The sequence below is a fragment of the Mytilus californianus genome, unplaced genomic scaffold (genome assembly GCF_021869535.1).
Source record: "Mytilus californianus isolate M0D057914Y unplaced genomic scaffold, xbMytCali1.0.p SCAF_14, whole genome shotgun sequence".
NCBI classification, from domain to species: Eukaryota; Metazoa; Mollusca; class Bivalvia; order Mytilida; family Mytilidae; genus Mytilus; species Mytilus californianus.
In genome coordinates, this window is record NW_026262626.1 from 9,046,458 (window position 1) to 9,072,320 (window position 25,863).

The window sequence follows — 25,863 nt, forward strand, 5'->3', positions numbered from 1 at the left end:
ATTTCTATTGCACTTTTTTCTTAGTACTTTTTTTTTCTAATTGATATAAAAAGGCATTTTAGTAGTTTAGTTTTCATTGAACTAGTACACATATTTGTTTAGGGGCCAGCTGGAGCCCGCCTCCAGGTGCGGGATTTTCTCGCTGTGTTGAAGACCCATTGGGGGCCATCAGCTGTTTTCTGCTCTTTGGTGGTGTTGTTGTCTCTTTGACACATTCCCCATTTCCATTCTCAATTTTAAGTATTCAGTGAACATGAGGTTGATGAAGGATGAATGTGAAAATGAAATGCACTGTAGAACATGCTCACTTGAAGCTTGCTACTACATTGTAAATGTCAGGAAACTCTGATTTGTAGGTCCTTAGAAAATAATGACCAAAATATCAGACATACAAAAGCACAGGTATTCCCAACTCCTTAGGAGAGGGAGTATAATTATACATCTCCCCTACTTTTTAGCCTGGGGTATAATAACTGTATTCATGTAACAAACCTTTGACATGTATGACAGGAATTCTCTGCCTGTATACCATAATCCAGCAGTAACACGATATGCTGAATCTAGTCCTTCTAACAAACTTTCAATGTAAAATATTATTTCTTCTCCTGTTACACCAGTAGTTTCCTTTATTGACAACAGTACTTGTGGTGCCAATGCTTTGAATGAAAAGGCTGCTTCTTTCTTAAGCTCTTTCTTATAATCATCTACACCAAACCAGCCTTTGAAGGTTTTTATCATTCCTTTGTTTTTGTCTTTTTCTACTTTATCCTTAATAACTCCGTCAAATTGATGAATGGTATCTATTGAATAAGACAAGAAAACATTTGCTACTAATCACTGTTCCATATTTGATGGATTTTTTTTTCTAAAATCACAATAGTAGAAATGTTTAAATGTCTTTCATGTTTAACTGACTAGGACTGAAGAATGCAAACAAAACCCAATATATTTGTTTACCAATAGGATACTTATAGTAAATGAAAACTTTGAACAGTGAGCCGCAAAAATGAGGTCCAGGTCAAGTGAACCTATTACATTTTTGATCAAGTCATTGAACCATATAAATAAGGTCAAGTACAACAGAAAAAGGGAATATTTGGACCATAAGTCATCCATATACATATAAGATCAAGGTATTATACCTTCAATAAAATGCTTTTGCTGAGCGCAGCCTGATACGACCGCAGAGGTCGAACCCTGAACAGTTGGGGCAAATTTGGACACAATATTCAAGCTTGATACTGTCTGAATTTGGATTGTGATAAAATTTTTATGTGGTCAAAGATCTTATAAATCCATTGCGCAATACTGTGCAATTGAAGATTACTTCTTGAAACTTTTCAAAAATTCAAATTTTAAAAATTTTGAAAAAAAAATATGAATCCCTTAAAAAAATTGGGAAATAAATCCCCCCCCCCCAACTTTTTGAAACCCCCCTTGGAGCAATAACCCCAAAACTCAATCCCAGCCTTTCCTTTGTAGTATGGAACCTTGTAGTACAATTTCAGAGAGATCCATACACTTACACACAAGTTATTGTCTGGAAACTAGAAAAAAACTTGTTTTTGGCCCTGTTTTGGCCCCTAATTCCTACATGTTTGGGGCAATTAACCCCAAACTCAATCCCAGCCTTCCCTTTGTTATATGGAACCTTGTGGTACAATGTCACAGAGATCCATACACTTACACACACAAGTTATTGTCTGTAAACTAGAAAAATGCTTGTTTTTGGCCCCTTTTTGGCCCTTAATTCCTAAACTGTTGGCCCCCATTACCCCTAAAATAAATCCCAACCTTCTACTTGTGGTATTAAACATTGTGGTACAATTTCAGAGCAATCGAAATACTTATACACAAGTTATTATCCTGAAACTAGAAAAATGCTTGTTTTGGGCCCCTTTTTGGGCCCCTAATTCCTAAACAGTTGGGACCATCATCCCCAAAATCAATCCCAACCTTCCTTTTGTGGTATTGAACCTTTTAAAAAAATTTCATAGAGATCCATTCACTTAAACTAAAGTTATTGTCCGGAAACCAATGTGTCTTCGGACGACGACGCAGACGACGACATTATACCATTATACGATCCCAAAAAAATTTTTGCGGTTGTATAAAAATATCTATCTATATAAAAAGAGGTTACATTGTTACCAGATTAGCATGCATTCATGAAAACTAAAACCTGCAGCACCATTCATAGTAAGTGACACAAAAACTGGTATCAAATCACACAGGAAATTATGACCTAAGGTGATTACATCTCGTGGATGTTTAAAATTTAATCACCTGGTATATAATTGAGATGAGAACATGTTATAAGCAAAACCTATTCTATAAATAAAATGTATTTTCATGGTAGGTATATTTAACCAAATTCATATAAAATGTACAAACAAATTCTAAATTCTTATACTGATTTTGAAATAATGTTCATTCAAAATTTGCATTTTATGAAAATTAAAAAAATATACTACAGAAGATTCTTATTTAAACAGTTGTTTCATATATATTAACACAGTATTCAGTTTTACCTCTCATTTTGCCATGTTCCACAGACAAGGTTCGATGTTTTGCTTCTGATGAATGGCAATAAATGTACTCCTCAATAACCTCATTGCCATTTTTAACCACATAGTAACAATAATACAAACGTGTCATCAAAATATCTTTTGGAATTTTTACCACACCTTCATATTCAAGATGGCCATCAGCATGAATTCTGAAAGAGACAAAAATTCAACAAGTTCAAGGATATATATTTATATTCTATTGAGGTCATCAGTGAATGGCAGCCAAGGTATTCTGAGTCACTTATAAGGAAAAAAAAAAGCCAACAGGCATTCAAGCAGTTTTGACATAATATTGCAATAGCAATTTCTCAAATCCATTTTTTTTTTTGCCTTCTAGCCCATTATTGATCTAATAATCAACATGTGGTTTGTTTGTTCTCAGCTCTTCACTGATCAAAATTCATTATTCAAAATAAACATGCCTTTCCCTAGTTTAGCCATTGTAATGTATGAAAAGAGGCGATTATGCTTAAATACCATCACACAATGAGAAAAAAAAATTTGGGTGAAAAAAACTTCATTGTTTGTTTATTTCATTGGCTACAAATCATTTGAGAGGCTGATTCTATCATTGAATTGACCACTAATAAAGGGAATAATTTCTGTTAAAAACAGATAAAACTACAATGTAGAAAAGCAATAAAAAGAACTGTTCCTTTGAATTGTGGCTATTTTCAGTCATATATTTTTGGTATGTAGGCATTGTGCACATTCACTCTACCCTTTTTATAACTCAACAAGAATGAATCTTTAAACTCAGAAGTCCCTTAGAATCAGATGAGCTTAAAACTAAAGGTAATAAAAAACTTGCCTTTTGAAATTCATTTTGTGTTTTTTACATTTCCATCCACCTAGTGTTGATGATTGAAATGAGACATGGACATCCCCTTTCTGGTTGTCAGGTAAAAACGTTGGGGATACAATGATATGGAAATAAACTTCTGCAAACTCAATTTTCTTCGACACAGCATTTGATTTGTTAGCAGTGCTTTTATTTTCCTGTGTACTGAAATGAAAAGCATTATTGTTTATAGGTGTTCAAACCATACATGATTATTTTTTGTCTGTAAATTGTATTTACAATTTAAACACTGTATTAACAGCAAAAAGCTAACATCTGATTACCTATTTCATGACAAGCTGTAGGTGCTATTTTAATTGATGCAGAGAGTTTCCAAAAAATTCTGGCAACTGACATTAAAATTGTTCAGTAGGAAACATTGACTCAGATAATTCTCCCATAATTTATCGGAATTCATCACTTATTTTAACTTCAACAGCAATTGTTTGATTTGTTTTTTTTTTTAAACTTGTTATATAAAACTGAAAAAATACTAATCACTGTGAGAGAAAAAAGGCATTTCTTCTATTTTAATTCATATATATATATTTATATAATCCGTTCATCCTATTTTGACTCTTCAAAATTCAAGAGTCAATCCCAAATTGAGGTAAATTATATGGCCTTCCAAATACCATTTCGATTCCTAACTTCGCTGAAGAGACATTAATTGTCAAAATCCGGATATGGTGTACAAATTTTTGCACCTCATGTTTGCGGTATACCATCTTCTCTGCAAGTTTATTGTTTTCTGTTTGATATAAAATTAATAATTAAGATCCTTTTTTACATCTGGTATCTGTTTATTTGGCAATTGCCATGGCAGTCAGCAGGGTTTAAGAACATCCGTTGTTCGACCTGCAAGTCAAATGTGTTTTGTTAAAATATACTTTTTCACTTTTTTGGTTTTTTGGAAAATGTTGTTTGTGCTGTATTTAGACCACTCTACCAAGAAATTTGTTTTGCATGTACACGTATAAAAATTGCGGTTTTTATCCAACGCAATCATAGGTTTGAACGTTGTTTTCAATTTAGACTTGTTTATATTTTTTCGTTTTGGCTTGTATTATATTTGCCTTCAGGTTTATATGATCTGTTCATCCTATTTTGACTCTTCAAAATTCAAGAGTCAATCCCAAATTGAGGTAAATTATATGGCCTTCCAAATACTGTTTCGATTCCTAACATCACTAAAGAGACATTAATTGTCGAAATCCGGATATGGTGTACAAATTTTTGCACCTCATGTTTGCGGTATACCATCTTCTCCTCAAGTTTATTGTTTTCTGTTTGGTATTAAATTAATAATTAAGATCCATTTTTACATCTGGTATCCGTTTTTTTGGCAATCGCCATGGCAGTCATTAGGGTTTAAGAACATCCGTTGTTCGACCTACTAGTCAAATGCGTTTTGTTAAAATATACTTTTTCACTTTTTTGGTCTTTTGGAAAATGTTGTTTGTGATGTATTTAGACCACTCTACCAAGATATTTGTTTTGCATGCACACGTATAAAAATTGCGGTTTTTATCCAACGCAATCATAGGTTTGAACGTTGTTTTCAATATAGACTTGTATATAGATATATATATACTGTCTTACTGCCATTCAAGTAGTAAAACTGTGTTTCTGTACTATGCTTCAAAACATTTTTTTTTTCCAAAAACAGAAATCACATTAAAATTGGTCAACATATACAGTCAGATACATGCATGTTTACCTTCATTTAAAATATTTTGGACCATAAAAAACAAAGATTTCCTTTTATAATTTTTAAAACAAGGGTAAATAAACTATGCATACATGTATATTATAGTTATATCAATATCATGAAATAAATCAGTTATTTTCAATGGCTCACTTAAAAACACTGACATCAAAAAGCTTGTTTATATTGGAATAAAAAACCTAACATTTGCATTTGAAAAATACCAATTTTTCCTTTTTCCTTTTCTTATTTTAAAGAAATTTCTAAGTTTTCAAATGCTTTAATAATCACCTTTTTCCATCTCCAGTATTCTTATTTGTCTGTGTTGAGTTGGTGTTCAAGTTCTGCTACAAATAAACAATTGAAAATATAAATAACAATTAAAATAACAAATAATAAATTGCTTCACCGAGCGCAGCTCGATACGACCGCAGATGTCGTATCCTGAGCAGTTGGGGCAAAAATGGACACAATATTCCTGCTTGATACAGGTCTAGAGCTGAATTTGGATTGTAATTCAATATTTGACACATAATAGGTTTCTGACACAGAATAACTGTAGTCAAAGAACTTAGAATTGGTTATATGATTTGAATTTATGTTAAATTTTTTGCTTTTGTGCAATACACTATGCTGTTGCAAATTGAACTCCCCCCCCCAAATTTTTTTTTTTTAAATTTACCCCCCTTCTTTTTCAAACCCCCCCCTTAAGTTGTACCCCCCCCCCCCTTTTAATTTTTGAAGAAATTTTCTTTTTGATTTCTGAAATCTTGAGAAAAAAATGTCCCCCCCCCCCCCCCCCACCACAACCCCCTTTTTCCAAAAAAAATTCTTTTCCTCAAGATATGGTCATAAACTCAAATCGAATTACCAATGGAGTTTGCAACCATAATATCCCATTTAAAAACATCATAAAATTCTTAAAATAGAAAATTACATACATAATCATGGCTAAAATTAATATACCTTAATCAGCATTTTTAAAATTATTAAAATAGTAACTTCTAACTAGAGGCTCTCAAGAGCCTGTGTCGCTCACCTGATTCTACTTTGGTTTTGGAAATCATGTAAAAATAGATTAAAATCATAACAGATACCCTAATAATGAGTGAGGCCAAATTTGGTTTAATATTGGTCCTGTAATTTAATAAAAAATCCTGGTGGCCATCTCGAACAGTAAATCGGCAACAAAGTAGCAACACTTAATCAGCACCTCATAAGAAACATTTATGCCATGTTTTGGTTTCATTCCATTCAGTGCACCTCTAGAAGTAGCATTTGTATGTATTTCCCATAGGTTCTTATGTTAAAGGAAGTCCCCCCCATTGGCGGCTATCATGGATGAAGGATCAGCTTCAAAGTAACAAAACTTAGTCAGCATCTCATAAGGAACATTCATGCCATGTTTGGTTTCAATCCATTCAGTATGTGGTTTTCTAAAAGAAGACATTTGTATGTATTGTCCATAGGGTCCTTTGTTAAACATTGTCCCCATCTGGCAGCCATCATGGATGAAGGATCAGCTTCAAAGTAACAACACTTGGTCAGCACCTCAAAAGAAACATGCATGCCATGTTTGGTTTCATTCCATTCAATGGTTCTCTAAAAGAAAACATTTGTACATATTTCTCATAGGGTCCTATGTTAAACAAAGTCCCCGCTGGCGGCCATCTTGGATTATGGATCGGCTTCAAAGTAACAACACTCGGTCAGCACCTCATAAGGAACATTCATGCCATGTTTGGTTTCATTCCATTTAGTGGTTCTCTAAAAGAAGACATTTGTATGTATTTCTCGTAGGGTCCCATGTTAAACTAAGTCCCCCGCTGGCAGCCATCTTGGATTATGGATCGGCTTCAAAGTAACAACACTCGGTCAGCACCTCATAAGAAACATTCATGCCATATTTGGTTTCATTCCATTTAGTGGTTCTCTAAAAGAAGACATTTGTATGTATTTCCCTAAGGGTCCAATGTTAAACTAAGTCCCCTGCTGGCGGCCATCTTGGATTATGGATCAGCTTCATAGTAACAACACTTGGTCAGCACCTCATAAGAAACATTCATGCCATGTTTGGTTTCATTCCATTCAGTGGTTCTCTAAAAGAAGACATTTGTATGTATTTCCCATAGGGTCCAATGTTAAACTAAGTCCCCCGCTGGTGGCCATCTTGGATTATGGATCGGCTTCAAAGTAACAACACTCGGTCAGCATCTCATAAGGAACATTCATACCATGTTTGGTTTCATTCCATTCAGTGGTTCTCTAAAAGAAAACATTTGTATGTATTTCCCATAGGGTCCTATGTTAAACTAAGTCCCCCGCTGGCGGCCATCTTGGATTATGGATCGGCTTCAAAGTAACAACACTCGGTCAGCACCTCATAAGAAACATTCATGTCATGTTTGGTTTCATTCCATTCAGTGGTTCTCTAAAAGAAGACATTTGTATGTATTTCCCATAGGGTCCTATGTTAAACTAAGTCCCCCGCTGGCGGCCATCTTGGATGATGGATCCGCTACAAAGTAACAACACTTGGTCAGCATCTCATAAGGAACATTCATGCCATGTTTGGTTTCATTCCATTCAGTGGTTCTCTAGAAGAAGTTCAAAATGTAAAAAGTTTACGCCGACGACGGACGACGACGGACGACGCCGGACGACGGACGACGGACGCCAAGTGATGAGAAAAGCTCACTTGGCCCTTCGGGCCAGGTGAGCTAAAAATAAATTGACACCTAATCACCTCAAGACAATACAACATTTCTTTATACATAATTTAAAAGCAGTGTAAGGAAGGTAATTCAAACACAACATTGTACTTAAGTAATTGTCCATTAACCAGGACACCCTTGTTTTTTCTGACTTTTTTGCCCCTAATTCCTAAACGGTTTAAGCCATAACACCCCAAAGCCAATCCTAACCATCCATTTGTGGTATGGAAACTTGTGGCATAATTTCAGAGAGATCCATACACCATTCCACAAGTTATTGTCTGGAAACTAGAAAAATGCTTATTTGGGCCCCTTTTTGGACCCTAATTCCTAAACTGTTGGGACCATAACCCCTAAAATCAATCCCAACCTTCCTTTTGTGGTTATAAACCTTGGGTTTAAATTTCATAGATTTCTATTTACTAATACTAAAGTTATTGTCCGGAAATCAAATGTCTTCAGACAACACAGACGACGGGACGACGACGTGATACCAATATACGACCACAAAATTGTTTGCGCTCGTATAAAAAATATCAATTGGAATAACAAATAACAATTGGAATAACAAATAACAATTGGGATAACGAATAACAATTGAAATAACAAATAACAATTGGGATCACAAATAACAATTTAAATAACAAACAAACCTATGTAAAGAAAGCTTAGAGCTATTATTCCCTTCAATAAATTACTTGTCCCAAACCCTAAAACACAATGTCACTAATTCAGAGAAAAGTACAGAGCTTTACTCTGTTGCCCTTCTAAGAAATTGAGAAATACAGAAATTATAGGTCAAAGTGACCTTCTTTTTTTGTGAGCCTGACATATATCCTAATATATATTCTGTTGATTCAAATTGTGCAAAGAATAGAAAACAACTTACTATCACATCAAACAAAACTTTATATAAATCATGTGTTTACATACCTGTGTTTCCTTTTCTTGTGTAGTACTTCTTGTATTATAAGGTTTTTCATTTTCTGCTTTTCCTTCATTTGTTTTTTCTAAATTTGTTGTTTCCTTGTCTTTCTAAAATTATATAAGATTGGTTGATTGGTGATTGCTTTACATAATTTTATATTTTTATATTAAGAAATACAGAAGATGTGCATTAAATATCCAGCGACAACAACTAAATACGAATTTCATAAGAAAAATGGCTCAATCAACAACTTATCAAAACAAAATTGCTAGAGATTAATTAGGACTAAAGTATGCCAATTTTTCATGTATTTGTTTTTCTAAAATTCAACATTTTAAACAATTTGTATTTTACAATTTTATATACATATATGACTGTTTACAAACTTCTAGAGTTCTGACCAAAACTCATCTTTTCTTGAACTAAGAAAGTTTTTATATAGAAATAATACCAGTTTAATTTTCCCCAACCTACAACTGTCAATACCCTTAATCAGATTACCCCACTGACATCTGTGTAATATACTACGAAGGATTTTCATGGTTTTCAGTAACTAGGTTTTGAGTTGGGATTTTCCATCTCAAATTCCAAGTCAGGTGTTTTTTTGGTTTAATGACTTCAATATCAATTTAGCACAGAGAAAAATAAATTGCTTCACTGGGCGCAGCTGGATACAACCGCAGATGTCCAACCCTGAAAAGTTGCGACCAAAATGGACACATTATTCGCGCTTGATACAGGTCTGAATTTGGATTGTAATTAAATATTTGACACATAATAGGTTTCTGACACAGAATAAGTGCAGTCAAAGAACTTAAAACTGGTTATATGATTTGAATTTATAATATATTCAATTTTTTGCTTTTGTGCAATACACTATGCTGTTGCGAATTGCCCCCCCCCCCCCCCCCCCCCAAAAAAAAAAATATTTGAAGAAATTTTCTTTCTAATTTCTGAAATCTGAAATGAGAAAAATTGAAGCCCCCCCACAAATTCTTATATTCTTATTAACCCCCCCCCCCAAAAAAAAATGTTTCAACTCCCCCCTTTCCCTTATTCCAAAAATAATCTCAATTAAAATTTCTAATGGAGTTTGCAACCATAACTACTCATTTAAATACATCATAAAATATTAAAATATAAAATGACATACAGTCATGGTTAAAATTAATATTAATTAATAGTAACTTCTAAAAATAAATTTACAGCTAATCATCTCAAGACAATCATCATTTCTTAATACATAATTTACAAGCAGTGTAAGGGAGGTAATCAAACATATATACAACAGTATTCTTTAAATGGATTGGATTACCTCCCTTACACTGCTTTTAAATTGTCTAAATTGTCCTTTAACCATAAAAACCCTTGTTTTCCCCCCTTTTTTGCCCCTAATTGCTAAATGGTTTGAGCCATAATCCCCCCATAACCATCCCTTTGTTGTATGGAAACTTGTGGTATAATTTCTGAGAGATTCATACACTTAAACACAAGTTATTGTCTGGAAACTGCAAAAATGCTTATTTGGGCCCCTTTTTTGGCCCCTAATTCCTAAACCTTTGGGACCATAACCCCCAAAATCAATCCCAACCTTCCATTTGTGGTTATTAACCTTGTGTTAAAATTTTATTGATTTCTATTTACTTATACTAAAGTTATTATCCGGAAACCATCTGTCTTCGGACGACGCTGACGACAACGAAGACAACGACAACAACGTGATACCAATATACGACCAAAAAATTTTTAATTTTTGCGGTCGTATAAAAAGAACTTTCATGATTCCTCAGCTAAATACATATGAAGATTTTATTCATACAATCTAATTGAACTTTGAAAATGTAAGAACAGCACAATGGACCATTTAAGAAAATCAACATCTATACAAATAAATTACATTGTTTAGTTTCCAATTCCATGTTAATGATGTATGGATCAATCATATATAATGTCTAAATCAAAGACTTTCTCATTATGGAATTCCGTAAATAGATTGGTTCATTGCATGGAACAATATACAATTATGGCCCGTTGAAAAGGTGAATATCCAAAATTGTCAACATGAGAAGGTTATTTCACTGAGGGCGCAGCCCGAAGTAAAATAACTTTTAAGGGTTGACAATTTTGGATATTCATCGCTTCTAAGGGGTCACAATTGTTTTATTATACCGAACTAACAGTGGAAGGGCATTTTGAATCATTGTAAAAGCACTTACCCTTACTTGAGTCAGTAACAAACACAAGTTGACGTTCAAAAATACATGTAATTTGTGTCTTAGAATTCTCGTATGTACAACAAAGGTAGATTCTTTTTATAAAATATTGATGGCCCTGAAAAGGACCGTTATTAGAGATATCATCGGCACAAGATGCACGTCAAAAGCCTTATTCCTCTTCTCTCGATCAATGGGCTTCCTGTAACTTCAACGTTGCCATTTTGTTTATTTACGTCTGTGACTTCATTTTCATGAGTACAAATCAACAAACTAAAAAGGTTATTCGCCGGTGAATAATAGGGTTATTCAACGCTGGTGTAAATTTTTAGGGTTATTCGTTCTTCCTTGCAATTGAATGAAAATTAACTGAATTATTTCATGTCACGTGATAACGTTTTACCCAATAGAATTGTTTGAAATATATGTAAGGTATAATAATAACTGATAAAATATTAACAATAACATATTTTTGGCAACAGAAGTGCATTTAAAAACAATGTCTATTCAGTGTGATTTGAGGCCAAAACAGTTTTGAATCTGAAATAAACGTTGAAGAGCTGAGACATCTATAGGATCAGAGGCATGAAAGGGATAATTCTTAATTTCAGAGTGATATTTTTGATTTTGTCACAATCTTTTATTAAACCAACAAACATATGTCATGTCATTGCCATCAAACCTACCTTTGAAATGTTCCCTTGAGTTGTGCTTCTAGTATTGTATGGCTTCTCCTTTTCTTGCTGTTTCTTATCATTTGACATCTCAGACAATGCTGCTTCCTTCTGCTTGGTACTTTCATCTTTCTGTTTGTAAGCATCATCTTGCTGCTTGTTCACCTCTTCCTTCTGAGAACATATTATTTAAATATCATCAATTTCTTGAGAAAAAAATCTTTAACAAATCCTCAAGCCTTACGATTAAATATCTAAGATCATCTACAAGCACAATTCAAACTATGCAAACAAGTGGCTATCATAACAAATGGAATATATTTACATGAATCAATATAATGCTAGTCTTGAATAAAATGCTCCGCTGGGGCGCAGCTTGATACGACCGCAGAGGTCGAACCCTGAACAGTTGGGGTAAGTATGGACACAACATTCAAGCTTGATACAGCACTGAATTTGGATTGTAATTAAATATTTGACACAGCATAGGTTTCTGACACAGAATGAAAGTGGTCTTAGAACTTAAAAATTTTTAATTTACCTATTCAAACCATATCATTATTATTTGCTTTTATATATAAATCAGAAATAACCAATTTAAAATGGAAAATTTTAAAGAAAAAAAAGGAAAAAAAAATCCCCCCCCCAAATTTTTTGAACCCCCTTTTGATTCATCACCCCCAAACTCAATCCCAGCCTTCCCTTTGTGGTATGGTACCTTGCAGTATAATTTCAGAGAGATCCATACACTTGAACACAAGTTATTGTCTGGAAACTAGAAAAATGCTTGTTTTTTGGCCCCTTTTTGGCCCTAAATTCCAAAACGTTTAAGGCAATTACCCCCAAACTCAAACCCAGCTTTCCTTTTGTGATATGGAACCTTGCAGTACAATTTCATAAAGATCCATACACTTACACACAAGCAATTGTCCTGAAACTAGAAAAATGCTTGTTTTTTTGCCCTTTTATGGCCCCTAATAACTAAAATTTTGAGGGAATTACCCCCAAAATCAATTCCAGCCTTCCCTTTGTGGTATGGTACCTTGCAGTATAATTTCAGAGAGATCCATACACTTGAACACAAGTTATTGTCTGGAAACTAGAAAAATGCTTATTTTTGTCCCCTTTTTGGCCCCTTATTCCTAAACTTTTTGGGCAATTACCCCCAAACTCAATTCCAGCTTTCCCTTTGTAATATGAAACCTTGTAGTACAATTTCATAAAGATCCATACACTTGAACACAAGTTATTGTCATGAAACTAGAAAAATGCTTGTTTTTTGCCCCTTTCTGGCCCCTAATTCCTAAAATTTGGAGGCAATTACCCCCAAAATCAATCCCAGCATTCCCTTTGTGATATGGAACCTTGTGATACAATGTCAGAGACATCCATACACTTACACACAAGTTATTGTCATGAAACTAGAAAAATGCTTGTTTTTTGCCCCTTTTTGGCCCCTAATTCCTAAAATTTGGACGCAATTACCCCCAAAATCAATCCCAGCATTCCCTTTGTGATATGGAACCTTGTGGTACAATGTCAGAGAGATCCATACACTTACACACAAGTTATGTCTGGAAGTTACAAAAATGCTTATTTTTGGCCCCTTTTTGGCCCCTAATTCCTTACCTGTTGGTACCATAACCCCCAAAATCAATCCCCACCTTCCATTGTGGTATTGAACCTTATGGTAAAATTTCATTGAGATCCATTTACTTAAACTATAGTTAGAGTGCGAAAACTAATGTGTCTTCGGACGACGACGCCAACGTCATACCAATATACGACCACAAAAATTTTTTTGCGGTCGTATAAAAATGGTGGAATTTTGTTGCTTTATTGGGCAATTCTGAAGTTCAACTTAGTAAGTAAAATTACTACTGTTACATTGTCTGCAAGGAACATAACAAAAAAATTAAATCCGGACTTTATGAAAAATAATTTCCTATTAAATCCAGTTTGATTACTTAGTTAATTAACATTCGAAGATAAATTTACTCTTGAGGAAGTTGTTTCCTTTTTACTTGTGGCGGTAGTATCTTTGTCTTCAGTACCAGACTCAGTTTCAGGTAAGTTTAATTTTCTTCTTTTATTTCTTTCCTTTCTCATTTTTTTCTTCTGTCTTTTTTCTTTTGCCCCTTTTGGTTTCTTTTTAGCCCCTTTACTCCCTGGTGTTTGGTCTTTTTTGGGGTCTTCATCGTCATCATCTTCATCACTAGATGAGTTGTCCTCATCTGAGCCCAATTCACTTCCAGCTGATGAATGACTGATTTCTCTCTTCAGTTCTGGACTTCCATTATTGGGCTCTTGATTTTTACCACTGCTTTCAATAGTAACTGTACTTTCAAACTTTTTGGTGAGTTCTTGTACCTTGCTTTTTCCTTGAGAAGGCTGTTTACTTCCAGTCACCATATTATGAGGTGGAATTTCCTCTAGTGGATTTCCAGAATTTTCTTCCATTTCTTCTGTCACAGTTGTCTCCCTTTCTGGTTCTGATGGCATACCATCTAATGGTGCTGTATTACTACTTGGTAGTGTAAATGAATGAGGTCTGATAACATTTGACCCTGTAACATTCAGGGTTAAAGTTGACCTATTCTCATAACTAAGTGTTTGAGAATTTTCAGTGTACTGTGTCCATGAGTTACCTCCCTCAATATTCGGCTCTGTTTCCATTGGTTCTTGTGCTGGTGTTTGTTCAGTCACATTATTATTCACTGTGTCAGTTGCTGAAGACAGGTTGGTTTCTATTTCAAGATCTCCACTGTTTTCAGCATTATCTGAAAATGATAACAATAAAAAAAATTATAAAAATTTAATTTATGTACTTGAGTAAATTGACCATCATACAACATGTACAAATGAATAACTTCTGTAATCTTAAACATGATTTCAAAAAAGCAGATGAGTATGGTTTCCTTCCAGACAGCAATCTACCAACAACAAAAGGTCAAGGACGTAAGACATGTAATCAGCTGGATAATAGATCATAATAGGTTCTTCATAGGTCTGTTGAAAATTTGCATCATGAACATGATGAACTACCTTTTATCATTTGGCTTTTCAGAAAGCTATTGTACTGTGCTTAGTAAAATTGTGATGACTATCCATTGCTCTGTCCACTAAAATTCCTTTGTAAATCTGTCAGTTCATTTATCCCTCCACAATTTGTATCAACAACTACCACTAAACCAGTGACACATTTAAATGAAACTTTCAGAAAATATAAACTACCAAATGAAATTGTGCACATCCTTTTTAAATTATTGATCTTTCCGATTTTGGTTGTTTCAAATCACAATATATGGACAATAAAAATGTGTGTATAACCTTGTGAACTCTGCTCACTCTTTTGCAAGTGTTTGCATTTAAAAACCCGGTTTCAAAATCAATGTATTACATACATTGTATCCGAGCTCATTTCATTAAATAATGAAAACCGACCTTCATTACTGCTTTCTCTTCTTTCTATCTTTTCCTCCTGTAAATATTCAGAATCAGCTGTTTCTTCATTCTCCTCAGACTTATACTCTCCAATACTTCTAAGGGGTAGCTGTGGTCCTCCAGATGCATGCATTTCATTTTCCCCGCAACTTGAGTCAGGAGTTGATATGGGTTTACCTGGTGGTCTCCAAGTATCAGGACTCTCTGATCGACTAGATGACCCAGATCCAGAACTTTCATGGGGTTGTCTTCTAGGAAGTTCATCCTTCATAAATTCATCAACTTTCACTTCTCTAACAGGTTCAGAAACTTTCACTTTAGTTTCTATCAAGGAAACAAGTAATTAAAATATTAAAACTAATCTGCAAAGAGACTTTGACTACATAGATCTAATGAAAACTTTTTAACATTTCATTTTTAACTTTATTCATCACAATTGGCTTACTCATCATAACAGATTTCATTGGTTGAGGTAAAGTGAAATTCAGGAGAAAGAAAAGAGCAGTTTTCTTGAATAAAATAGTAAATTATAAGGTTCTCTGATATATTTATGTAACATCATTGTTTACCTGCCAATAACTTCATGAACTAAATAAGAACAAGTCTAGAACCATTAAAATCCATAAATAAAATGCTTCGCTGAGCACAGCCTGATACGACCGCAGAGGTCGAACCCTGAACAGTTGGGGCAAGTTTGGACACAATATTCAAGCTTGATACTGTCTGAATTTGGATTGTGATCAAATTTTTGACATAATATTGGTTTCTGACACAAAATAAATGTGGTCAAAGATCTTAAAAATTTGCAATTGGACATTAAATTTACCTAGAATGGTCTGATATCCAAAATCTAACAACATATAGATATAAGAAGATGTGGTATGAGTGCCAATGAGACAACTCTCCATCCAAGTCACAATTTGTAAAAGTAAACCATTATAGGTCAAAGTACGGTCTTCAACACGGTGCCTTGGCTCACACCGAACAGCAAGCTATAAAGGGCCCCAAAAATGACTAGTGCAAAACCATTCAAACGGGAAAACCAATGGTCAAATCTATATAAAAAACGAGAAACGAGAAACACTTATGAACCACATCAACAAACGACAACTACTGAACATCACATTCCTGACTTAGGACAGGTACAAACAAATGCAGCGGGTTTAAACATTTTAATAGGTACCAACCGTCACCATGGTTAGATCCAGCATATAAAAAAACACCAATAATTTAATTTTAGTTGAAATCAAACAAAGTTTAGTTTTGGACCCTTCAAACCTTAATATGAACTAATTTGAAAACAGGGCCCAAAATAAAAATCTAAATGCACAATAGGATTCAGCAAATCATACAGCTGCAATAATAAGTTTAATTTTGGACCCATTTTACCTCAATGTAGACCAATTTAAAAATGGGGCCCAATATCCCAAAAAATTATACAAGGTTAGAACCCACAAAAATTAAAGACTTAATTAATCCCATCGAAATTGATTAAAACATTTGTATTTGTTTTCAATTGAAGATTTCTTGCTATTGCGCAATACTATGCAATTGAAGATTTCTTGCTATTGTGCAATACTGTGCTATTGCCCAATACTGTGCAATTGAAGATTTCTTGCTATTGTGCAATACTGGGATGTTGCGCAATACTGTGCGATTAAAGATTTTTTGCTATTGCGCAATACTGTGCAATTGAAGATTTCTTGCTATTGCGCAATACTGTGCAGTTGAAGATTTTTTGCTATTGTGCAATACTGTGCTATTGTGCAATAGAAGATTTCTTGCTATTGCGCAATACTGTGCTATTGCACAATACTGTGCTATTGCGCAATACTTAGCAATTGAAGATTTCTTGCTATTGCGCAATACTATGATATTGCACAATACTGTGCTATACTGTGCAATTGAAGATTTCAAAAATTTTGAAGAAAAAAAATGAACCCCCCCCAAAAAAAATTGAAAAAAAAAATCCCCCCAACTTTTTGAACCCCCGATCCCCCTTTTGGAGTAATTACCCCCAAACTCAATCCCAGCCTTCCCTTTATGGTATGGAACCTTGTAGTACAATTTTAGATTGATCCACACACTTAAACACAAGTTATTGTCTGGAAACTAGAAAAATGCTTGTTTTTGGCCTCTTTTTTGTCCCTAATTCCTGAACATTTGGAGTAATTAACCACAAACTCAATCCCAGCCTTCCCTTTGTGATATGGAACCTTGTGGTACAATTTCAGAGAGATCCATACACTTACACACAAATTATTGTCCGGAAACTACAAAAATGCTTGTTTTTGGCCCCTTATTCTAAACTGTTGGTACCATCACCCCCAAAATCAATCCCAACCTTCCTTTTGTGGTATTGAACCTTCTGGTAAAAATTCATAGAGATCCATTCACTTAAACTAAAGTTATTGTCTGGAAACCAAATGTGTCTTAGGACGATGACACCACAGAAAAAGATGCCGACGCCATCATAGCATTATACGACACAAAAAATTTTTGCAGTCGTATAAAAATTAACATTTTAAATAAATCATTAATTATTGAAGTCCAGTCAAAACAAATCTGATTTAAAAAAATAAAAAAGACAAGAAGGCTCTGGAATGACTTTAACACAGTCTACCAACTTTTTACCATCAAAATCCAATTTCTAAGGAGATAAGAAAATGACAATCATTAAAGAGTAACAAGTGTTGTTGTTTGTTGCTGTATATCATAATTGTTATAAGTTCATTATTTTGTACATAAATAAGCCCATTAATTTCATTGTTAGAATTATTTTACATATCTAGATTTAGGGGCCTTTTATAACTGACTATGGGGTATGGTTTTTACATTGTTGAAGATCGTACGGTGACCTATAGTTGTTAATTTCTGTGTTATTTGGTCTCTTGTGGGAGAGTTGTATCATTGGAAATCATACCACATATTCTTATTTTTACATTAACATGCTTTCATTTGTATTTGGCATAAGTTTAAACTATAGTATAACTGAATGTAAAGAAGAAACAAATTTCCCTACCTCCTGTGGAAATACTCTGCACGGTTCCACATTCACTGCAGAATTTAACACCTGGCAATAATTCCACACCACATATTTTGTTTTCTGGAGTTAATCCTTGGCAAAATATTTTCTTTTGAAGAAATATGCTAGGATCAATCTGCCATGCACATCCAGAACAGAACTTCTGTCTATTGGTGATCAGGAAAGAACATTTAGGGCAAGCTTTTGTAGTGTTATCTTCTTCAGTCACTACTTTTCCACCACAAAATCCACAGAATTTTGAAGAAGGGGAGATATCTGCTCCACAGACTTTCCCTTCAACATTGTTCTTACACTTCATTATAAAACTACTTCAAATCATTTTTGTGAACCTAAAATACAAATTTTATATAAATTAAGGGTTCAAAATATTTCACCAACTACAAAAAAGACAATAAAACAACTAAAAATATACCAATAATGACAAGAGTGCATTGCTTTATAAACCCTGCCAAACAGACATGTACACCTTTTACTCATTTTAAATACCAAATAAAGTAGACCTATTGCTCATAGTATCTGGGACATAGACCTAAACTCAAACCTTAACATTGACCAATGACCCATGCAAATGAGGTCAAGGTCAAATGAACCTTGACAGATGGACACCTTACGCCTCTGGCCTTTGTTAGTCTTGTATCATTTTTAATTTTAGTTTCTTGTGTATAATTTGGAGTTTAGTATGGCGTCCATTATCACTGAACTAGTATACATATTTGTTTAGGGGCCAGCTGAAGGACGCCTCCGGGTGTGGGAGTTTCTCGCTGCATTGAAGACCCATTGGTGGCCTTCGGCTGTTGTCTGCTCTATGGTCGGGTTGTTGTCTCTTTGACACATTCCCCATTTCCATTCTCAATTTTATGGCCAATGCAAAGATAATTTACATGTCCTCCTCTACTTTGCCAAATTCAGGGCTCCCCTTTTTCAAAACCCTGGATCCGCATCTGTATGGTGTCTTTACACTAAATCCGTTGAATGTGTACTGTTAGATTGAAACTTTAGTCGGGAGAACATGATTTATTTATTAGTTGCTATTGGCTGTGAACTAGCTTTCAGTAACTGTCACTACTCTTATTTCATTGCTTTGTGTGTATTAATTGCTTTAATTTAGTTGTTTTTGTGTCTCTAATCGTTCTTTTGAGTTAAGCAAATTGCCCAGCCAGGTTAGGGAAAGGGTTGAGTGCTCACAAACATGTTTAACCCTGCAACATTCTTTATGATTGATTGATTGTTGGTTGCTTAATGTCCAGTGGCAAATATTTCAGGCATGTTTAGGACGACATTCTTTATGTGCCTGTCCCAAGTCAGGAGCCTGCAGTACAGTTATTGTTGTTTGTTCCTTTTTGTTTTTCGTTTATTGTTTTGTTATAAATTAGGCCATTAGCTTTCTTGTTTTGCTTCACATTTTTCATGTCAGGGCTTTTTAAAGCCATGCAACTAGTAGATAATAAGATATGGGGTTTTCTCATTGTTGAAGGCCAAATGATGGCCTATAAGTGCTTACTACCACTTCACTTTAACTCTGGAGGATAGTTGTCTAAATGGCAATCATACCACATCTCATTTTTAATCAGTTCATTTCCTTGTCCTAAACATGCTGGAAACATTTGCCACTGGACATTATATGCATTAGATCAACAACAATTAATCAATTATTTGAGGATCACATTTACTGTACTCACCTATGAAATAAAATTGTCATGATTGTTGAACAGACTAGTTATACAAGAACCAAATTAATATATACTACCTGTATACATTTTAACACATTCAATTTGGTAGAGTCGTGATCATTTTGGATTTCTTGAAACTTGACACTAAGACCTGTAAATTTTCAGGTTAATGGTACTTTACAGTTTCGTGTCATAACCACCTGACAGAATGAAAAGATCAACGATAATGATAATTTCTAAATATTCATTATTGATAAATTTCAACTTTCACTTTCGTTTTTGTGACCAGGCAGACACTTGTGAGCTACCTTGTTTCCCGATGTACTACATTTCCACAAGACATAGAAAGATGGACTATCCATTTCATTATAAAATGTGAATAAAACGCAATAGTTTTTTTTCTCTCTGCGGTTACTTACCGAATCATCAGTTTCAGTTTAATTACCCCGTTTTGACTTTTGTTTGTTTCTTGGGTTACACTAATGTCCTGACAATGTCCTGACAATGTCCTGACAAAGTCCTGACGGATATGAAAATGCTAATTACGTTTTCATTATATAAAGGATTTACTTTAAATTTGGAACCAAGCAAGATGACAACATTAATTTATTAAATAAAAGAAAAAAAATTAAAAAAAATATTTTTAAGAGTTAGAAAACTTGACCTGACCAACTTCGACTTTGAAATCACTAATGTCCTGACCGATATGAAACGGCTAAATACTTTTTTATTATTCACAGGATAGACTTCAAATTCGATATCAAGGAAGATTAAAACATTTAATCCAAAAATATAAGAAAAAAATGAAAAAAAAATAATTTTTAGAGTTAGAAAACTTGACCTGACCAATACGATTTTGCCGCGACTAATGTCCGGACCGATATAAAACTGCTAATTTCTTTTTTATCTTTGGAAGGATTGACTTCAAATTTGACACCAGACAAGAAAGTAATATTGATTTAATACTTATTTGAAAAGAATTGGGAAAAAAATACTTTAAGGGTAAAAAAACTTGACCTGACCAACATCGACTTTGTCGTGACTAATGTCCTGACCGATATAAAAGTGCTAATACTTGTAACATTGTTGGTATGATTGAGTTCTTATTTGAAACCAAGTCAAATTATAACGTTTTCTTTTTAATACTTTTTATAAAGTAATTGGAAAACAATATTTCATACGAAATAAAAACTTGACCTAACCACCTTCAATTTATTAAACTTAATACACAAACAAAAACGTTTTTAGTTCTTACCTTATATTGTCATTGAATTTATATTTATCTTATCCATAAAACACAACATCCAAAGCAAATAAATTTTGTTAAATGAAAAGATAGGGGAAATATGAGTACAAGTTGCTGACTGTGAGTATTGTTTACCCCTCATCACAACTCTACTTCATTTGATTTGATTAATAAGTGTGACTAATGAAACTAATTATTGAATTATTAAACCCAATTAAATAATTATAAAAGTGAAATGTAATTAGTTACCTACATTAATGATTTTAATAACTAAGTAAATGGAAAGGTTTTTTCTTCTTGATGTAACAATTAAATAAAAAAAACTGTATAAAAGTAAACGCAAAGGAAGGTGATATGAACCATTAAAATAAAATCACACCTATATTAATTACTATAATCACAAATTGGAATGTTTTCTTTCCTATCTGATTATTTATTTTTTGTTTATCTAGTTATTGAGTGATTATACATGTCATATAAAGGCAGGAAATGAGATTCGTATTGTTTAAAAACGATGTATATACAAGCATATAAATTACAATTATGTTAGAATCACAAAGAAATAAAATAAATTAATACACACAATTTTCACTAACAGAAAAAAAGAAGACATTCAATTAAATTGAGTTCAATAAATATAAATGGAAAAGAACAATTTAGTCACGATTACCTACCACAATGAAAAACGTTCATATCTAATATATAGGAGTTAACACAATACAATACAATACAACACAATACAATACAATACAACACAATACAATATACAATACAATACAATACAATACAATACAATACAATACAATACAATACAATACAATACAATACAATACAATACAATACAATACAATACAATACAATACAATACAATACAATACAATACAATACAATACAATACAATACAATACAATACAATACAATACAATACAATACAATACAATACAATGTTCAAGCATCGCGATGTTCATCACAGTACCAATCTTCTGAAACTCCTGAACATGTCTGATGAACCCACTTAGTACAGCTGATCCGTCCTCTTTTCGCTTCACATCCAATCATGTTCTCAAAAACATCTGGTTTACCACACTGACAACTACACTCAATTCTTCTGGCAAAAATCCTAACAAAGTCTGTACTTGATGTTGTATTTTGAGGAAATGGTGTAAAATGTCCTTTTAAGTGGAGGTAGGTAAACGGTTGGAAGTGGAGGTAGGCAAGCGGTTAGAAGTGGAGGTAGGCAAGCGGTTAGAAGTGGAGGTAGGCAAGCGGTTAGAAGTGGAGGTAGGCAAGCGGTTAGAAGTGGAGGTAGACAAGCGGTTAGAAGTGGAGGTAGACAAGCGGTAAGAAGTGGAAGTGGGTGAGCGGCTAGAAGTGGAGGTAGGTGCGACACAAACAGGATTTGGTGAGATGGTACATGCTGGAACAGATGAGGACGTGGTGGTAGGAACATGCACAGTGTTAGAGGTAGATGAAGTGTTAATAAGAGAAGATACCAGATAACATACCCGTGGAAGAGCAGGCCACTCTTCAATCACCTGAATACCTGTTGAAGTTAGTACTGGTTTTGGTGTTGGTGTTGGTGTTCGTATCGGTAAAGTGAGTAGTGCAGTTCGGTACAGTGATTGGTCTACAGCTGGTTCAGTTGGGTCAGGCATTGGTGTAGGTGCTTTTGGTGTTGGCGTTGGTGTTGACGTTGGTGTTGACGTTGGTAGGTCCCAGATGCTGTCATGAGTATCCTTGGTTTTGCGTAGATGACGAATGGCGCTCTCGATGTCTTTCACCACAGTTGATGTACCACGGTAGCTTAGATGAAGACCATCTCGACTGAGTAGGTGTCTCTGGATAGTACCTTTCTGGGCGAATGACGGGTGACCAACGTAGTGGAGTCTTGGAACTCGGGTAGCTAGTAACTGTAGTTTGGTATTGAGTAGCCGAGCTCTCTGGTTGAGTTCCGTTAGGAAGTTGGTGCGCAGAAGTGCCCCTGGGAATTGGTTGTCGGCTCTAGGTAGGACTCCAGATATGATGATGTCTGCTGTTGGGTTGCTGTGCCAAATGTCTGATGTCAGTTGTTGGTATTTCCTGAGTAGAGTCTTTACTGATGAACCATGGGAGAGGTCGTTGGCGCCAACGTGAAGTACCACGGTGTTGTAGTTGTCGATGGTTGGTTGCAGTTCGTTGAACATCTGGTCAATACGAAAACCTGAATAAGAAAGCACATTAGTTTCAGATAAAGATAAATATTGATTAAAATACTTGGTCTGGGAATGGCCAGCAATCAGCACTGGAAATGAAGACATGATTAGAATCAAGTAATATGAAACAAAAGCACAAAAAATATATTTACAATTTTCTACAATTAATTACACTAAACAAAAGCAAGGAGATTTATATACAAAGAAAAATAGCACTAAAGCAATATATCAATTCGAATAAAAAGCACTGAGGTTGTATGTATTAGAGCACTATGAAAACTTTTGAAAGAGACTAAAAATATGTATTATATTTATAACTGTAAGTAACTAATGTTCACTTTTAAAAAGCAATCACCAAAGCTTGTAGAAGCCCATAAATACCAATGTATTGTTTATCATAAATTATCAGTCTTAATAATAGCTGGTCACAGTTCACGTTCATAATTAATTAATTGGATTAACAAGTAGGTGATTAATCTAATCATAACAAGCCCCTAATCAGATTAACAATTAGAGCAATAACAGAAAGTTAACATGCATAAACAATACTCACATTCAGCAACTGGTTCTAATATTTCTCTTTCGTTTCATTTCAACAGTATCTTTCTGCGTTCAATGTTGTAATATCATTGTGATCGGATATTTTCAATTTCAATAATATAAGGTAAGAGGTTAACATTTTCTTTCAGTTAGAAAATTGATCAGGACAAGTTCGACAATGTCAGGTCAATATATTTTTACCCTTGCAATACTTGTTCACATTTTTTTCTTTTTGTCATTTAAATATTTAATAAAATATTGATATTTATCAAACTTAAAGACATTTATTTAAGAAATATACATAGTCTTTCTATTTTTTAAACGAACATGTCTTTTTTTGGTGAATAGCCTATGTTGGTCAGGTCAAGTTTTTTGGTCTTTTGAATATTTGTTTTCTTTTCATTTCTTTTTATTTCTTTGTTAAATGTCGAAATCTTCCTTGCTACTAAATTTGAAGTTAATCCTTCCAAAGATAAAAAAGAAATTAGCAGTTTTATATCGGTCCGGACATTAGTCGCGGCAAAATCGTATTGGTCAGGTCAAGTTTTCTAACTCTAAAAATTTTTTTTTTTTCATTTTTTTCTTATATTTTTGGATTAAATGTTTTAATCTTCCTTGATATCGAATTTGAAGTCTATCCTGTGAATAATAAAAAAGTATTTAGCCGTTTCATATCGGTCAGGACATTAGTGATTTCAAAGTCGAAGTTGGTCAGGTCAAGTTTTCTAACTCTTAAAAATATTTTTTTTAATTTTTTTTCTTTTATTTAATAAATTAATGTTGTCATCTTGCTTGGTTCCAAATTTAAAGTAAATCCTTTATATAATGAAAACGTAATTAGCATTTTCATATCCGTCAGGACTTTGTCAGGACATTGTCAGGACATTGTCAGGACATTAGTGTAACCCTTGTTTCTTGGTTTTCTTCGAAACCGTTTCGGCGTAAATTTTAAACCGGGATAAAAGAAGTCAATGTTCCCGACCTCAATATTTATGCCGTTTTTGGTTTTATTTTTTTGCAATAGGAAAGTAAGAATTTCTTCAAAAAAGATAATATTAAATATTGAAAAATCTTAAACTGCATCCCAATAATTTAGGATCGATGCAGGAACCCGCATTTTAATCAAATAAAAATATTCAAAACGAAAGTAGAAAAAATGCAATTTTTTTCTTTTCAGCAGTGGTTGGTTTTTTTAATGATTAAAAAAAGGAAAGATGAAGATACAAAAAAAAACCCCAGTTTTTATGAGTTTTATTCAGACAGCGATAAAAAGGAACTTTGGCAATGCCTTACAGGTATCGAGTACTCCTTTTCACTCATTGAGACTACAACGTGTAGACCTTCTGAAATAAAAAAAAATATTCAAATTTTAAAGTTGTTTCTATTTCTACTTCTACCGCTGAGTGACAATCCGTCACCACGTTGCCTATTCTGTCACTTTTGGGAGTGCGCATGAATAATTTTGAAAAAAACAAAATAGGTTCTACAGGGGCGGATCCAGCCATTTTTTTTGGGGGGGGGGGCCCAACCCAGGATAAAGGGGGGTTCTAACCATATGTCCCCATTCAAATGCATTGATCGTCCAAAAAATGGGGGGTCTACACTTACAGATGATGATGTTTCTGTACCGGTTAGTTACACATCTAGCTGATCTTCTCTGTACCATATATCATACCACAATGATGTTGAGATTTCTTCTGAGGAATCCAATAATTAATTTGCTTAATATAGTACATGTAATGAATAAGAAGATGTGGTATGAGTGCCAATGAGACAATTTTCCATTCAAGTCACAATGTGTAAAAAGTAAACAATTATAGGTCAAAGTACGACCTTCCACACCGAACAGCAAGCTATAAAGGGCCCCAAAATAACTAGTTTAAAACAATTCAATCAGAAAAGCAAACAGTTTAATCTATATAAAAAGCGAGAAACGAGAAACACTTATGAACCACATCAACAAACGACAACCACTGAACAACAGGTTCCTGACTTAGGACAGGTGTAAACAAATGCAGCAGGTTTAAACGTTTAATATAGGCATGTTTCTGATGTGAATTTACCACTTTAAGTCTGA

At 34.0% G+C, this 25,863-nt stretch overlaps 2 protein-coding genes across 2 annotated transcripts in view; both read right to left on the reverse strand.

Annotated features, from left to right (window-relative positions):
* Positions 1-20,284, reverse strand: part of LOC127724886 (uncharacterized) — a 31,061-nt gene extending 10,777 nt beyond the window's left edge. The window contains exons 1-10 of the mRNA XM_052231888.1: positions 20,228-20,284; positions 18,115-18,467; positions 15,093-15,416; positions 13,647-14,428; positions 11,661-11,822; positions 8,767-8,868; positions 5,411-5,466; positions 3,382-3,576; positions 2,532-2,719; positions 493-800 (exon numbers count right to left, since the gene is read on the reverse strand). Coding sequence (XP_052087848.1) covers positions 493-800; positions 2,532-2,719; positions 3,382-3,576; positions 5,411-5,466; positions 8,767-8,868; positions 11,661-11,822; positions 13,647-14,428; positions 15,093-15,416; positions 18,115-18,436 — 2,439 coding nt within the window. The 5' untranslated portion in view covers positions 18,437-18,467; positions 20,228-20,284. The remainder of the gene's footprint in view (positions 1-492; positions 801-2,531; positions 2,720-3,381; positions 3,577-5,410; positions 5,467-8,766; positions 8,869-11,660; positions 11,823-13,646; positions 14,429-15,092; positions 15,417-18,114; positions 18,468-20,227) is intronic.
* Positions 20,285-22,229: 1,945 nt separating this feature from the next.
* LOC127724887 (uncharacterized) lies at positions 22,230-24,695 on the reverse strand. Its single transcript, XM_052231889.1, has 2 exons — positions 23,800-24,695; positions 22,230-23,254 (listed from the first exon to the last, which is right to left on the reverse strand). The coding sequence occupies exon 2, from the start codon at positions 23,235-23,237 to the stop codon at positions 22,230-22,232; it is 1,008 nt and encodes a 335-aa protein (XP_052087849.1). The 5' UTR covers positions 23,238-23,254; positions 23,800-24,695.
* Positions 24,696-25,863: the final 1,168 nt, after the last annotated feature.

Coding starts and splice junctions, on each gene's coding strand:
- LOC127724887 (XM_052231889.1), bottom strand. CDS start 23,237: ATGTTCAACGAACTGCAACCAACCATCGACAACTACAACACCGTGGTA.